The 16,629-nt window shown below is 31.8% G+C and overlaps 1 protein-coding gene across 3 annotated transcripts in view; it reads left to right on the top strand.

Moving 5' to 3' along the window:
* Positions 1-16,629, top strand: part of BRINP3 (BMP/retinoic acid inducible neural specific 3) — a 465,105-nt gene that overhangs the window by 16,852 nt on the left and 431,624 nt on the right. For all 3 annotated transcript variants that reach the window (XM_003767528.2, XM_031937050.1, XM_031937051.1), the window contains one exon: positions 6,297-6,582. In XM_003767528.2, the coding sequence (XP_003767576.1) occupies positions 6,347-6,582 (236 nt within the window). In that variant the 5' untranslated portion in view covers positions 6,297-6,346. The remainder of the gene's footprint in view (positions 1-6,296; positions 6,583-16,629) is intronic.

Here is a 16,629-nt window from a genome sequence, read left to right as displayed (position 1 = left end):
CAAAAAAAAAACAACAAATAATAATTGTTGCAATCTAAACTTTTTAAAATTTTAAAATCATTAATATAAGCCTTTTGTAACATTTTAAAGTTCCAAGTTGAAAGAGGCTGGTTGGTTTTAGTTAAATTATTTTTTGTTGTTGCTGTTTTATCTTTGAACACCTTTCACCAGGACAGTTCATTGCAAGAAGTAGGAGCTTCTGGAATGGAGGATAAAGGAACACACTGGTGAGGTGGGAGGAAAATGACTAAAATATTGCATTAATAGCTTAAATCATACTATAGGTTCTGTTTCCTGAATGTTTTAAAAAGAATATATAAGAATTCACTAGTTATTGAGTGGTATGATAAAGAATTATTTAACGTGAATAAGCTGGTCACTTTTTGTTTTAATACTTCAAAAAAATCAGGAATCTAATAGATGTGAATCCCTCAGGTAGTGTATATTATAACAAATTTTATTGTTTTATAATGCTCTCTCATACATTTCTTCCTTTAGAGGAACTACCTAATTTATTGGAGGTCTTCCAATTGTCCTTTGAATATTTCAGGGATATCAATGTAAACTTTGTACTCACCCCCCTTGTATTTTACTGTCATTACATATGACCACTATGTCCTTGATGATTTTCATGCCAGCTCATTATTTTGGGTCACCTAAAACTTTGATTTTCCTGAAATAATTTATTTTTTTAAAGATTCACAGCCATATAATACCATCACTAGGAGAATACTGATATAAAAAAAATTAACTTTTGTGACTGGGAATAGGTTGGAGAAAATAGTTTTATACTATTTCACAAGTAAAATCCAACACTATCTTCCTTTCCTATTCAGTTCTAATATTGGTTCATTGCACATCTTCTACACACACACACACACACACACACACATACACACATATACACACACACACAAATGTATATGCACATGTATACACACATAACAGAAACCTTTGAATAATCTTGCCATCCATAGTAAATTCATCTTCTTTTTGTATATTTGCACAGAGCATCCTTCATGACAAAAGCCATCCATCCTTTGTGAAGTCCTTTAGTGAGCACGTATATTTCCATACATCACCAGTTGTTACCAATATTTAGAGGAGTTACACAGAATTATATGGTTGCATCTATCATGGACTTATATGACTTTCTACGTAAGAGAATAGGGAGAAATTTCAAAGATTGCTTTACTAAACTAAATCATACATTTTGCAATCCATAAATAATAAACACAATAGAATCTATAGTCTTCATACCTCACAGATACTTGTGTGACTTTCTGCAGATGTGACTTTTCATAGTAAATCATCTGTGAAAGCACTTCCTTTTCCCTCTTCATGGTCTCATTAAGAGCATCTTTTTGTGTGTGTGTGTGTGTGTATGTGATCATCCTTATAATGATTTTATACTACAAAAATTACATTGATGCATCAATAGTTTTTCTAATTTTCTAATGCCTTTTCTCTTACTCTCCTGCCCCCAAATGGACCGTTTTTGATCTTTTTTCTTCTTTGGGAATCTGTCTTTGTTCCGTGGATAAAAGGATTATATCCTTTATAAAAAAAAAAGGATAAATATTAACATATAGATTACGTAATCTTAGAATGTTAGAGCTGGAGGGAAACTATGAGGTGACTTAAAGGCATTCTCTTATTTTAAAGTTGAAGATATAAATGAAAACCTGGAAAGCAGAATTGTCCTAAAGTAATTCAACTTGGAAGATTTATCATTGGGATGATCATCCAAATCTCCTAAGACCCAGGCTAGTTTTCTGTTCATCATCTTATACTATTTTTTGTTTGTATATATGCCATTTTAGCTTGTAGCTGTCATTTTTTTGTAATGATATGATAAGTGTTTGAATGATGCTTATCTAAATAAATTCCATTCAAAAATTATAGCAATTCTGTCATGAAAAAAATCCTGTTCAAATGGGTATTAGTGATTTGTATGTTTAGTAAAATATATTTGTGGTCTAAGAATTTATGAGTTTCAAGTCAAGGGCATATGAATGATGAACTTGAATCAAGTCAGTCTATGTTGCTTTGTATTTTTCTAGAAATAATTGATAACTGAAAAATATACAGTTCTCAATCTTCTCACTTATCTGAAGCTATCACTTTGATAAAATAGAGAAATTTTAATATTTGTTGCCACTCTTCACTTTACAAAAAAAAAAAAGAAAAGATAAGAAAAGGAAATTCTTGCTTTGTTGCATGAAACAGTATATATGTTTTCCTTTTCATCTATTCACTGAACATCTGTCAAGTGTCTAACTATGATCCAAGCATTGTAAATACAAAAGCAAAACAAAATAATCTCTGCCCTGCAGGATCTCATACTTTTTAAAGAAGCTCTTCATAAGTTATTTAAATACAACTGTATTTGTTTTTATCTGATTTACTCTCTTCCAGTCACAGAATACCGGCAACACATGTACTCTCATTTATTAGTCAATTGATGCAGAAACCATAGATTATATTTTTCTACCTTCTCCCCTTCGGTTACTTATAAGGACTTAACTAGCTATTTTTAGCTATCCCATCTTGGCTTCTTAATGGGACGGGCTTTCTTGACATAATTTACGTATGACACTCCATCACCAGGCTTTGTAACTTTTTTATTCGCTATCTCACTTCTCTGAAATATACCTTTTTTTCATCTCTTTTGTAGAATCCATTTCTTCCTTTAGAATGAATATCAAGCACCATAGCCATTCCTGATTCCTTGTTCCCATCCCAACTGAAGGAAGTGACCTCCTTTCCTCCCTTGCATTTAAATTTATTTTGCATATATTTGTTCCCTATGTACAAATATATGCACATGTTGTCCCTCCAGAGAGAGTAGAGATTGTTTTATTCTTTGTAATTGTATCTTCAGTGCTTAGCCTGATGTTTGGCCCATACTAGTTGATTATGTATTGCTAAAGCTGGATAGGAATTCCTCTCAGTAACTTTTCTATATTCCTTTCCTTTTTAAGACCACGTTGACCACAGATGTTCATTTCTGCATTCTTAGTTGTAATATTAGCTGGGCTTATGCTATTGCTGTGTCTTTCTTAAATCATTTGTGCATATAGAAGTTATTTGAAGTCAAGCTGTTTTCAGATTGGCTACTGCCAAGATAAGTGTGGCTATTAGACCATGCCAAATGTAAAAAAAAATCTGCCATTCAAAACAGAAACATTAATATATTTTGAAAGAGAAGATGTAAATATGAAGGTTTTTTTGAAATAAGTAGAATAAAAAAGAAGACAAAACACTTATTCAGATAAGATGTAGTTAAACTATTCTTTCCTGCTTTTCTAACTGATGAAAGCAGGTTCTCAAAAGCTGTCTCAGCATCACCTTCTATTGAGTATCATTGATTTGTTTTATTGTGTTTCCCTGAAGTCAGAGTCAATGAACCTAATTTATTTTGAAAGGCCATAAATGTTTCTTTATATTTAAGGACTAATTGGTCCATTTGCAGACAGACTCATCTCTTTTGGCAAATAGACCATTTTCTGAATTTAGGCCATAACATAACAGGCATTTTTCTATGCCTGGAAACCCTTCCTTCCCGACTTTGAATATTGAAGTCTTACTTAGAATTAAATGTTCTCCAATGTTACTTCCCCCATGAAGCTTTCCCAACCTGTTCTTCCACAGACTTCACGTTGCCCTTTGCTTTGTAACTTTCTAATACACTTATCTTATTATAGTAGGGATATCTATGTTCATGTTTCCTTCTCAAGCTCCCAAGATTCACAGTCTTGAATCAGTTTTATATCTACTTAAGATTCTAGCATGATATCCTGCACATAGTAGATTTATATGTAGGAAGATATATTTTAAAACATATGTATAGGTGTTACTTTTTCATTTCTATTCCTCCTATTTATTTTCATTTTTTTCATACACATATAAAAAGAGAGACACAGAGGCACACACACACAGAGGGAGGGAGGGAGAGAGAGAAAGGGAAAGGGAGAGGGAGAGGGAGAGAGAGAAAGAATTCAGAGACAGAGAGAGCAAACATACATAGAAAGAGAGAGAGACACATAGAGTGTTCATTTGAGAACTTCCTAACCCAATGAAATCATAGGTTTTGTCTATATATAATTATTCTTGAGTGTGTATATACACAAAGTCATTCTCACATATATTTACATTTGAAAATAAACTGGAGAAGTAATGATAAAGGCTTAAATCTGTGATTTTTGTTCACTGAACTTTTATCTATTTTCCAATATCTTCTCATTCTTTAAAATAGTAGCAACAACAAACTCTACAACATTCTTCCTCAATAGAAAAAAAGGAGAGATAAGGAAAAGCAGGAGAAGCCCTCAAGTGACTTGACCAGGAAGGTCCTAGAATTGAAAAGGGATTGATTGAGAATAAGCTAGAGGATGCATTTATTTAGAAACATTCTATTTTATAACTTTTCAGTCAAAATAAGAATAATATATGTATGAGGTATTAGAATAAAAAGAGTCAGGTTTCAATCTTTACTTACCCAAATTTTGGGAACGTAAAAGTTCGCTTTACTGATTAATGAAGATTAGCAAAATTTGACTTCATTTTAAATTAGTGACTTTCTAAGTCCATATATTTAAAATTTTCTTTCATAATTATATTTGGTGATACAATGCTTCCCCTCTCCCCCTTAGCAAATGGGCCTGTTACAATTTCCTTTATTCTTTTTCCTTCCAGAAAAGGGGAAAATTTATGTTTTATATTAATTGTGAATTTACCATTAAACCATTTGTTTCTGATATGAATGATATTTCAGAAACAAGTGGCTTAATGGTAAATTTCAGTTTGGCAGAGGACCTACAATTACAAAATGCTAGAAGAAAAATAAAATCAATTCGGTATAAATGCTCAATTTTAAACATTTGTGATGTGTTAGTTGTGTCTATATGACATTGCTAAAATGGTGTGTGTGTGTATATATGCATATGTATGCATATATATACATGTGTATATATGTTCCCTTACATTCTGAAAACCAAATTAAAGGATGTCAATTCTTATAACTAAACATTTAGAGAAGACATTTACTAATATAATTTAAAATGTTGTTATTTCTCATATAATTTGGTATTCTAGTTGCTTCTTGAATAAAGATCTCAGTTTTATGGAAGCACTTCTCTTTAAAATCTAAAAGGTCTCTAATTTAAGTAGAATCCTCAGACTGACCATTCTGAAGCTTTGTGCTTTATTTGAGGAGCTAGATAAGTAAAGAATATAAAATTAAATTCAAATATAATCTATGGGGAATATTTTGCTTAGAGCATATGAACTACATAAATTGCTTCTTTCATAAATTTATTTGCAACACACTTCAGAAGAGGTAAAGCTCTTGCTTGTTTTATATTTGAGTTGCATAAAAATGATTTTTATGTATTGTTTAGTGTATAAATAATCTGTATTGTCTCCCTTTATGTATTTGTATGTGAATTTTATAAGTCTGAATATTTGTATATATGAAATTCAGAAAAATGTGTAATATTAAGATGCAGCCATAAATTTAATCATATTATTTTAAGCAAGCAGGACAGAACTAAATTTCTAAAGAAATGTGGGAAGAAAATGTATAGTCATCTATATATGCATGTTCACACATATATATTCATGTTTTGTATTCTTGGTGGAACCCTTTGACATCTTGTAGCTAACCTACTAATTTTTACATCATGGTTTTCTAAGATGTGGAAATAAGTTTATAGAATATAATTCATTCCCTTTTTTATGGTGAATCCTATCCATGAAATATAAAATGAAAAAGATTTATATTTTACATGTAAGAAGCATTTGAGATGAAAGCATTGGGGAATGTTGTATGGATGTACAAATTTAAATTTCACTGTAGTATCCTTGCTAATAACAAATGATGCATTAAATCTCCATGTCATATGAAAATATGATGGTGCAAGTGTGTTGAACTGTGAAGAATATTATAGCACCAAATACTTTATATCATTATTCAGTTCCACATGAATACAATAGGAAGGTTGTTAAGGCTTTTTTTGTGTGTGTGTTGTTGATCCACTTTATATCAGTGTTGAGATTAATTATTCTTTTATGTCATGGTGAGTTTGTTTTTTCAATATAAGTGGAAGAAAGTGAACATTTAGGAAAAGTTTCACAATTGTTAAAATAATTATTGTGCATTAAATTTTTCAAAGCTGCTCTATCACTTAAGTTAATAAGATTGAAGTCTAAAAAGGATTTCACATTCTTAAGTTAATAGTAAGGAATGGTCTGAGATTCTAAGGGCTAACCAATTGCCTGTGTATTTTGTCTAGGTGTTGAGGGAAAGCTAAGAGAATGAAGGCTTTAAGTACCCTGTGGAAGCATGATATGGCGGTGCAGTGCTGGTGCTGAATTGCTCTCTCTGATGGCTCTATGGGAGTGGATAGCACTGAGTCTTCATTGCTGGGTTTTAGCAGTTGCTGCTGTTTCGGATCAGCATGCCACAAGCCCCTTCGACTGGCTCCTCTCTGATAAGGGACCCTTCCATCGCTCACAGGAATACACAGATTTTGTGGACAGAAGCCGGCAGGGATTTAGCACAAGATACAAGATTTACAGGTATGAAGCAAAGGGAAAGCAATTACAGAGATATCATCCTAGAAGTTGTATATAAATAATGACAGATTTCTTTAAGGGAAAGTTTCAGATGGGGGACTAAATCATATAGTCCTAGAAAAATCATCATTGCTAAATATATATGTAGTTATTATACATTGTGTCCCACAGGCATGCTTTCTCTTTTAAAAAAGTATTTATTGGGAATACAAAGTATTTTGAAAATAAAGTGAATGGCAGTGACCACTTGTGCCTCACAAATTTTAGAATGTTCTACCCCCATTGAGGCTGTCCCCCCCCAAAAATTAAAATTATAAAAGTAAATAGCTACAAACCTGGGAGCCCTGTTTCTCTTTTAGTATTCTTTTTAACTTTATGCCTTATGCTATGTAAGAACAGCACAAATGGAAAGACTATTCTGAGCTGGTTATTGAAGTATGACTCCTATCATGTTGAAATTGAAACTTCAGCAAGTAAGAATACACATGACTTCAAAGGCTTTGGTGGGGAAACAGGTAAAGAAGGTTAGTAATAAAGGAAATCATCAAGGATGAGATGAACTAGAAAAGCAATTTTTCACTTTTTAATTGTTATTTTCCATCTGATTTGGGATACATTTCAGAAAAGAAGTTAAAATTTTCATGCAATGTTGATTAATGCTTTTATCTGCCATTTCCCCAAATACAGTCAACCCATATATAGAAATACACAAGTGGTCATTTGCTTGGATTTCATGTAATAGTTGTATGTGAAGATTTTTTTTTAAATCAGTAGATTGCCTACTTTTTGAATTTAAGTTGTAAAATAAGATAGAATTAATTTAGAATTTGAACTCTGTGTGTTTGTGTGTGTGTGTGTATGTGCGCACACGCATACCCACCCATGTGGGCATTATATTACTGTAAGAATTACTTTCTGGTTTGTGTGCACCAGAGGGCACTGTGCTGCAGGTCAATATTTATATAGGGTTTTGCACAGCAAATTATCTCAGAAATTCTATTTTGTGGGAAAGAACATATAGAATAAATACCAAAGTACAGTCTATACTTGTGCTTCACTTTCAAAGAAACAATTATTTAATCCATTTATCTAAAACATATGTTTATATATGCATACCCAAATGTCTGTATCTACATCTATCTATCTATCTATCTTAGTTGAGTCATTCCATGGATCATATACCTTATTGAAATACTGTAAGTTGGTACATTCTTTGTTATTTGTGAATGGGTTTTTAAATGGTTTCTGAAACCTACCACCTTATATTCTATCAATATATGTACTATCAAATTTCTTAGTTTTAAAATGTATGTATGTTTCTGTATCCAAGGACTGAATTTTAAAGAACTAATTAAAATAAAGAATGAAATTAATTCAATAGGATTAGCATCAGGAGGACTGTGATGTTTGTTTTGTTTTGTTGCACATGTATGTATGATTTTATTTATTATTTATCAGCCATCAAATTATGCATTTTAAAAAATATAAAGCAAATTTCTGCTTCATAATATGATGAGTTAGAAAAACAACTAAAATATTTTTCAAGTTCTTTATCAAGGGCATGTTTAGTTAGTATTGAAATCACAATGCAACTATCTGCTTAGTTGCCAGTGAACCTTCTATTAAGGACTATTGGAATTAATAATAGGGAAAATGTGGAAAGATTGTGATTTCTAAATTTCCAGTATTATTTTATAGCACACTGTCTATTAAAGGACCAGCAGACAATTGAAATATAATCTAAATCTTATTTGCAAAAATATTCTTTACTTTCCCCCTCGTTTTTAACCCCTCCATTTTTGTAAGTGCATTTTAAAGATCATGATCTTTTGCTGCTCTCTTCAGTATAACAGTTTTGTCTATTTCTTAGGCTTAGATCATCCCTTCTCTTAGTAATGGCTTAGCACTCACATACGGTATTGCCTCCTTAAAGGATCTTGGCAGTCTCACTCATAGTTTCATTCATCTGATGTATTTGACTCTTCGGTGTAGTTAAAACCTTATACATAAGTTTAATGAATAATCCTTTGTTTTTGTTTTTGCTTTCCCTTTTCTGGGAGTAGCAAATCTCCCCCCCAAAAAACAAACAAACAAAAAAACAAACAAACCCTCCAAAATAACCACCACCACCAAAAACCCCAACTTTTCAATTTGAATTATGTCTAATTCTAGTTGCTTTAAAACTATCTTACATATAGTTAATTATTTTTGGTGTAGTCTATTTTTCCTGAGGCTCTTTGTAGAATTTACCTTAATTTCATTTAATAATTTCGACATCTTAAAAATATTTGTTTTCACTCTCTCTTTTAACATTTATTCTTTCTCTTGGCCTTGATTAACTAAGTTCCATAGAGATTATAGATTTTTTTAAAAAAGCAAATGTAATAACATTTACAAATTGATTTGATATGGTGCTACATAAATACTATTATTGTTGTTGCTTTTATTGTTTTATTGTTTTGAGATTTTTTTGTGATCTATTTTGGGGTTTTCTTAACAAAGATACTGAAATAGTTTGCCATTTCTTTTTTCCAGTTCATTTGTGAGGAAATTGAGGCAAACAGGGTTAAGTGACTTCCTCAGTGTCACACAGCTAGTAATTGTCTGAGGGTAGATCTGAACTCAACTTACTGACTCCAAGCCTGGCACTCTATCTATTGTGCCACATAACTGCCCTTTTGGTATTAGTATGTGATTTAGAAACTCTCTGTAGTGATATAGGTCAGAAGTGATTGAAGCCTGCCCATTCTCAATGATTTTTATCCATGTCCCCTCAAAGACATAAAACAAGACTTCCACACAGATTTTTAGAGGCCATTTTCACTTTTTTCCAAACTTTGTTAGTACACTGGTAAGACATTTTGGGACATTTTGGCTGTCCCATTGTTTTCCCTCATTCTAGCCATGTGAGTAGCTCATCGTTCTCTTCCCATTATCCCCTCTCTTGATGATGTCTTCAAGCAATATTCTTCTTTGTATATCTTTGTTACATTTTGTAGTCTATTCACACCCACCATTTATGTTTGTATCATTTTCTATGTGCTGTTCTCATTGAGTCCTTTGGAGGAAGTTGTATTCCAGGTAACAATAGAGCTTTGTAACAACACTGATAGAATGCTACATTTTAAAAGATGTGTCTTTGCTTTCATGTGAAGCTTAGGAGTAACTAAGGTGCTTTATGATTTTTCAAAATTAATAGAAACTACTTTCTTTTATATATTAATTTGTGGCCTCAGGTAACTGTTCATCTATCCAGTCTGTCTGGTTATATACAATGTCATTCACAAACAAGAGCATTTGGAAGTTCTCCCCATTTACAAAGAATCTGTCTTTAACCTAAACACTGTGCTGGACTTCCTCCAGTGCCATAGTGATCACCTGCCTTGCCTAATATTTATTAGCAGAGCACTATTGAACAGGTTATTTTTATCATGTACTTTAATGAATTGTGAATGATTTTGATGTTTGTACTAGAAAGACCTCATTAAAGCCTATGTGTTAACCTTTTGTTCCACTGAATTAAAATCACATTTTAAAAATTAAAAATAAGCACTCTGGAATGTTATATTCTATCTTTCAGGTAATTGTGGAATGGTAAAATTATGATACACGTTGACTATCAGTTGCAACAGCCTTCTTTTTCTCTATAGGTAGACTTTTCAGGGATGCCCTTGGTTTATGCAAAGATGATTGCCATAAAGATTTTATAGAGACATATATGTCATTAATTGCTGATATTCCATTGGTCACTTTTTCATTAATATGGTTTGTCATTTTCCCATTAATTTTAGTATCTTCTCCTCACTAAGATACTTTATATTGGTCCTTCATAATTGTATTAATTCTAACACAGATCTTCTCTGTATGTGTTTGGTCCAGTCTAATTTGTTTTTCTTTCTTGTTCTTTTTAGTACTATTTATTATCTCTGTAAGCAACTCCAAAACTATAATTTAAGTTCTAAATCTGGTGGTACCACTTGATAAAAGTTTAAGTTAACATTGTTTTTATTTTGCCAGTGTTAAAATGTTTAATTGAAATTTTTTCTCCTCTTTGTAGTCTGCTTTCATCCTTGCATGCCCTTGGAATAGTTTTGCTCAGTTCAATATTTTTCCAAGCTTTCTTTAAACTGTTTTTATCTTCCATTCCTTCTTTATGCTTACTGAGATGATACTGCCTACAATAATTTGTCATATTTTTGTAATATTTTACAAGCAAATCTACATTTTTATCTTAATATTTGCCTTTGGCAGTAATTTTTTTTTCTTTTTGGTCACTCTCAAGAATTTATTGTCTAAGTTGCCTTCTGGGTTTTTGGTTGTAGCAGTTAACCTGCATTGATTAAACTCCTAGATATAATTATTATTTTATGAATGTATTGTATCAAAATATATATATTCTCAATTTCTGATATATTTTGAATTCTCAAATGTATAATGACACAGTTATTTTATACTTGATTCCTAATTGAATATATTGTTAATACTTTGCTGTTGATTTATGAGCTTCTAAGAAGCACAAATAGGAAGTTAATATTTGTTCCATTTGAACACTTTGAATGAAAATGCAGTTATTTTTCTTTCTTTTTTGTAAATTAAATTTTCTTTTTTACCCAAACAATGCTCAGCCTTCTTTCCCTCTAACTTGCTGCTCATTCCCAATTGAAAAAGAATTCCTAAATTGGCCATGTCCTACTAATTTTCTCTTAATCTACATTCTCAATCCATCATTTTTCTATCTGAAGATGAAGAGTATATTTCATTTTGTGCCCTCTGGATTTATGGTTTGTCATTGCATTGGTTAGAGTTTCTAAATCTTCCAAAGATGTAATGGGCAGGCTTCTAAAGATCTCTTTGTTGTCGCTGTATAAATTTTCTCTTAGTTTTTGTTAACTCCACTTTGCATCATTTCATTATATCATTTCATGTAGTACAATAGTATCCCATCATAATTGTATACCATAACTTGTTTAGTTGTACCTTATTGATTATCACTCCCTCAGGGTTTGGATTTTTTTAGGCTTAATCCATAATATTATAAAAATAGCTGTTGTAAATATTTTTGCATATACTTTGCATTTGTTTTGCTTACCACAAATCCTTTTCTTAACAGTTCCTTTTGTTCTTTTTTTTTTCTTCTCCCTTTCCTTCATGTTTTCCTGTTGAGTGAAATATCTTTCTGTTTGTGTATTGTCCCCTTATTTAATCAGTTCAGATGACAATGAGGTTCAAGTATTACCTTTACCCACTATGCTGTCTCTTCTTCCTTTCTTGTATAGACTTCTTGCTCTTCCACACTTGTCATGAGAGAATTTCTCCTTCTATCCCTCATCCAGTGTATCTCTCTTTCCCTCCTTTTCCATTATTAAAAAAAAAAACACACAGAAAAACATTACAGAATCATTCCCAATCCCTCTATATCTGGTTAGGCTCCTTATGTGACCTCCTGATGTTGATGGTTTTGAGATATATATCTTTTCCCCCATATTAGAATGTAAACAATTTAACCCTGTTTAAACCCTTATTATTATTCGTTTATCTTTTTATATTGTATTTGACTCTAGTGTTTGTATTTCAAGATTTGCAGTTGTGTCTTATCAGGAATTCTTGGAAGTCCTTTGTTTTAGTTTTTTAAAAAATCTATTTTTCCTTCTGTAAGATTATACTTAGAGCACTTAGAGTAGTGGATAGAGCGTTGAGCTTTTTTTTTTTTTTCCCTGAGTTCAAATTCAATCTCTGATACTTTTATTAGCTGTACAATCTTGGTCAAGTCCCTTAAGGCTGTTTGTCTCAAAGTCCTCATTTTAATATGAGTTGGAGAAAGAAATGGCAAGCCATTCCATTTTGTTTGCCAAGAAAACCCCAAAGGGAGTCAAGAAGAGTCAGTCACTGACTGAAACAATTAAGCAATCCCCATGACAAAGGATTATACTAATTTTGGGGGAAGGTAAATTATTCTTGATTGGCTGTGTCTGTTCTTTTCCTGGAACATTATATTCTAAGCATTCTACTCCTTTAGGGTGGGGTTGAGGATAGCTACTATAGCTTGTATGATCCTGACTGTTGCTTTTTAGTTCTTAAATTCTTTTAGGATGCTTACAGTATTTTAGTTAAAATATTCTTCAAAGTTTTTCTTTGGGGATTTCTTTCTATGTGGATGATGGATTCTTTCTAATCCTTTGCTGTCTAGTTTTAAGATATCTGATCAATATTATTTTTTAAATTTCTTGAAATATGACTTTCAAAGCTTTTTTTTTTTTTTTTGGTCATGACTTTTAGGTGGTCCAGTGATTCTTAAATTACAGTATTTCTCTTCTACTAGTTTTTCAGATAAATTGTTTTTATTTTAAGATATCATATATTTTATTTTCCTTGACATTATTTTAATAGTTTAAATTTTAAAATATTTTAAATAAAAATATGTAATATTTTTCATTGTCTCCTGGAAGTATTAGCTTTTATTTGATCTATTCTAATTTAGGGGGAATTTGTTGCTTGGCTGAGATTTTTTTGCATTACTTCAGCTGATAATTTCCTTTCAAATTCTTTCTTCTATTACTCATATTTCTTTTATATTATTTCCCTTCCAGCACTCTTATTTAATTTATTAATTTTTTTAAACTCTTGAGAAAAATGACTCTTGTCTCCTTTCTTCCAGGAATACTATTTGAAAATATATCCAAGCTGTGTTTTTCCTCTTTTCTTAGTCAGTCTCACCTTCTGATTTTGTGTCTTGTGTCCTGTCCCTGTTACCATTATAGTATTTTAGGTTGAGCTTCTTTGTTTGTTTAATTATAAGCTCATGGCTCTTCTGAAGAGAATGTCCTACTGTTCTTGTGCTTTCTTAGAGTATTGAATGATGTATTATTCTTGGATCTCAGTGATAGCTCATGCTTAGAACCTGAAATATTTCAACACCCAAAGTGGTCTAATACATAGAAAAGTCTGATGTCTGCCCCCCTGGTGTGAGTTCTGCATGTCCTGGCCCTTACTTTTAGTTTGGGCAATATACCTGTAGGCTTTTTATAAGTTTAAGTTCCAGGAAACTGATGAGCCCAATCCTTATCAGCCCATTAGAATTCTGGTTTAGAATACATAGATCTGCAGGATCCCTTTTTGTATGAGATTCCTACTCTTGTTTAGCTACATGACTCAGACTTTACTAAAAACTGGAACTGACATTCATCTTAGTTCTTTGGGTCACAGTCACACAGCTGCTGATTGCCTCTAGACTTCTTTTTAAATTTTATTTTATTGTATTGTTTTCTTTTTTTGTTTTTTTTTAATATACATTTCTTTAAGAATCATGTTGGAGAGAAAAATTAGAATAAAAGGGAAAAATCACTAGAGGAAAAAAAAGCAGAAGAAAAAGAAAAAAATAAACTTAGCATGTGTTGATTGATGGGCATCTACTCATTTTCCAATTCTTTGCCACCACAAAACGAGCTGCTACAAACAAACACTTTTGCACATTGGTCCTTTTCCCTCCTTTATTTCTTTGGAATACAGACCTAGTAGAGGATCAAAGGGTATGTACAGTATGATAGCCCTTTGCGCATAGTTCCAAATAGCTCTCCAGAATGTTGGATCAGTTCACAACTCTAATAGTTCTTTAGTAATCCAGTTTACCCACCATTCCCTCCAACATTTGCCATTATCTTTTCCTGTTATCTCAGCCAATCTTAGAGGTGTGTAGTGGTTCCTCAGAGTTGTTTCTGAACTTCTTTCTTGTTCAGAAGAAATGCATGTCATCATTTTCCACATATGCTTAGGGGGACCATAGCTGCTGTTTATCGTGGAACATTATCCCTGGATCTGAGTCCCTTCCATAGTTGTAGATCTGTGACCCAGATTATGGGGTGAGCAATAGTGCTGCTATTGGGCACCTATTCCTATAACCTGAACAACTCTAAACTCCATTTGAGAGTTTTTCTTGACTTCATGCACACACAGCCTCTCCTGATATCTCCTCCCACTTGTTCTTAGATTGATTCCATCCTCAGTGCCCTCATTTCTTGCTGAGTGTCTTCTTTTGGTGAACTTGTCTGGGGGAAAATGACTCAGTATGATATTTTTTTCCTTGAATTTTTTGGTAAGGACTTAGTCTGCTATATTTTTTAGATCTATTTGGAGCAGGTATGTAGAGTGGCTATACAGACTATCACTCCACCATTTTGGTTTTTCCCCCCAGGGGTATTCTTTCTTTTTCAATATAATAATATCATATATAATGAAGCATACCCTGGAGCTAATTTGTTTTAATTTTCTAATAAGGTATTTTTGGAAAACATATGATGTGCATTTACAAAATTTTGTTTAACTATTCTATCACTTGTCTTAGCTCTTCTGCACTTATGATCTATTTTGAAACAAGGGAAAGAAGATAGAACATCAACATATTCATCATTTCATACTATATTTTCTCTTACAATCAAATACCTATAAAAATATACAATGTTTGTATACAATTTTGTATACAAAAAAGTATACAAAAATATACACTAAATAAATATTGATTAATTTATTAATTTGTAAGGAGTTACCAATATTAGGTAGATATTGTGACTTGTATTTGAGTATTAATGATGCATATTTTATAATAGATTTTCCTTTTTCCAAATACATGAAAAGATAGATTTCAGCACTCAAATCTTGTGTTCCAATCTTTGCAAAATCTTGTGTTTCAATTTTTTGCCTCCTTCCCTCCTCTCTGTCCACCCCTAGACATCAAGCAATCTACTATAGCTTAAACATGTGAAATTCTTCTAAACATATTTTCATATTTGTTATGCTGCACAAGAAAAATCAGATCTAAATGGAAAGCAAACATGAGAAAGGAACAAAAAAGCAAGTAAACAAACACCATCACCACTAAAAAAGTTGAAAATACTGTCCTTTGATACATATTTAGTCTCTCTAGTTCTTACTCTGGATGTGAATGGCTCTTTCCAGCACAAGTCTATTAGAACTGCCTTGAAATACCTTATCATTGAAAAGAGCTAAGTCCATCATAATTGATCATCACACAATCTTGTTACTATTTTCAGTGTTCTCTTTATACTGATTACTTTGCTTAACAAATGATGCATTTATACAGTTCAGTGTTACTGCAAACATTGACACAGATCATAATCCACTTATGCTCTCTTATTTTGTGATTGTTCCTTGTCTTTCCAAAATGGTAGCTATGTTGTGTGGTGGTTATTTTTCTTTTCTTTTTTTTTTTTCCCAATCAAGTAAAGGTCCTTTTCTCTTTCACAAATTTCATGTGTTTTAAAGAGACATGGGTAATTCATCTGTTATCTTTTTATTTTAATGCATGACTTGCAAAATACACATCTTAAATGATATATTTTATGTCAGTTCTCTCATACAAGTCACTTTGATCAATATGCTATAACCTACTTAAAACAAGCATACTTTTATATGTCTTTTATAAGCTGTATTCATATATATAGTTTAATTCAGAGCCTTGTTGATGTGATTATGATAATTCAAATGATCACCATTAAGATATATAGAAATTTTGTAGAAAAAATAGAATGGGAAATCCATTAAACTTAACAATAATTATCCAATAACTATTTTAACTGTTATTAGATAGATTTGGAATGTGTGAAAGGTGGGACATAATAGTTTTTTGCTACTTTAAATCCTGATTTAAGAGAAGGGACAGAGACTTATCAGATCTTATAAATTTAGTTAGTTAAAAGTATTTATTTGAAAATCTTTTTATTAGGAAATATACAATTTCTTTGGTGAATGGTAGATGTAGTCAAAATAAATCATGAGTTTAATAATAAATCATTAGTCATTCCTTTATAAATATAACCTCAAACTACTTATCCATTGAGGCAATAAACACCCACATTAGGGAGTTCAGAGCCCTTCAATTAATCATAGTTTTATTGTACCTTATCTTCAGGATCATTCTTTTAAAATAATAGCACAAAATTCCAGATATGGTTGTTTTGATGGCAGGTTAATAATCCAGATTTTTCTGATCCTGTCAGATTTGGTTTTTGTGACAAGACAGACAAATCATCCATAGAG

The sequence above is a fragment of the Sarcophilus harrisii genome, chromosome 4, assembly GCF_902635505.1.
Source record: "Sarcophilus harrisii chromosome 4, mSarHar1.11, whole genome shotgun sequence".
Classification (NCBI taxonomy): domain Eukaryota; kingdom Metazoa; phylum Chordata; class Mammalia; order Dasyuromorphia; family Dasyuridae; genus Sarcophilus; species Sarcophilus harrisii.
Note: the sequence above shows the minus strand (reverse complement) of the source record. Positions and strands in the feature narration are given on the sequence as shown.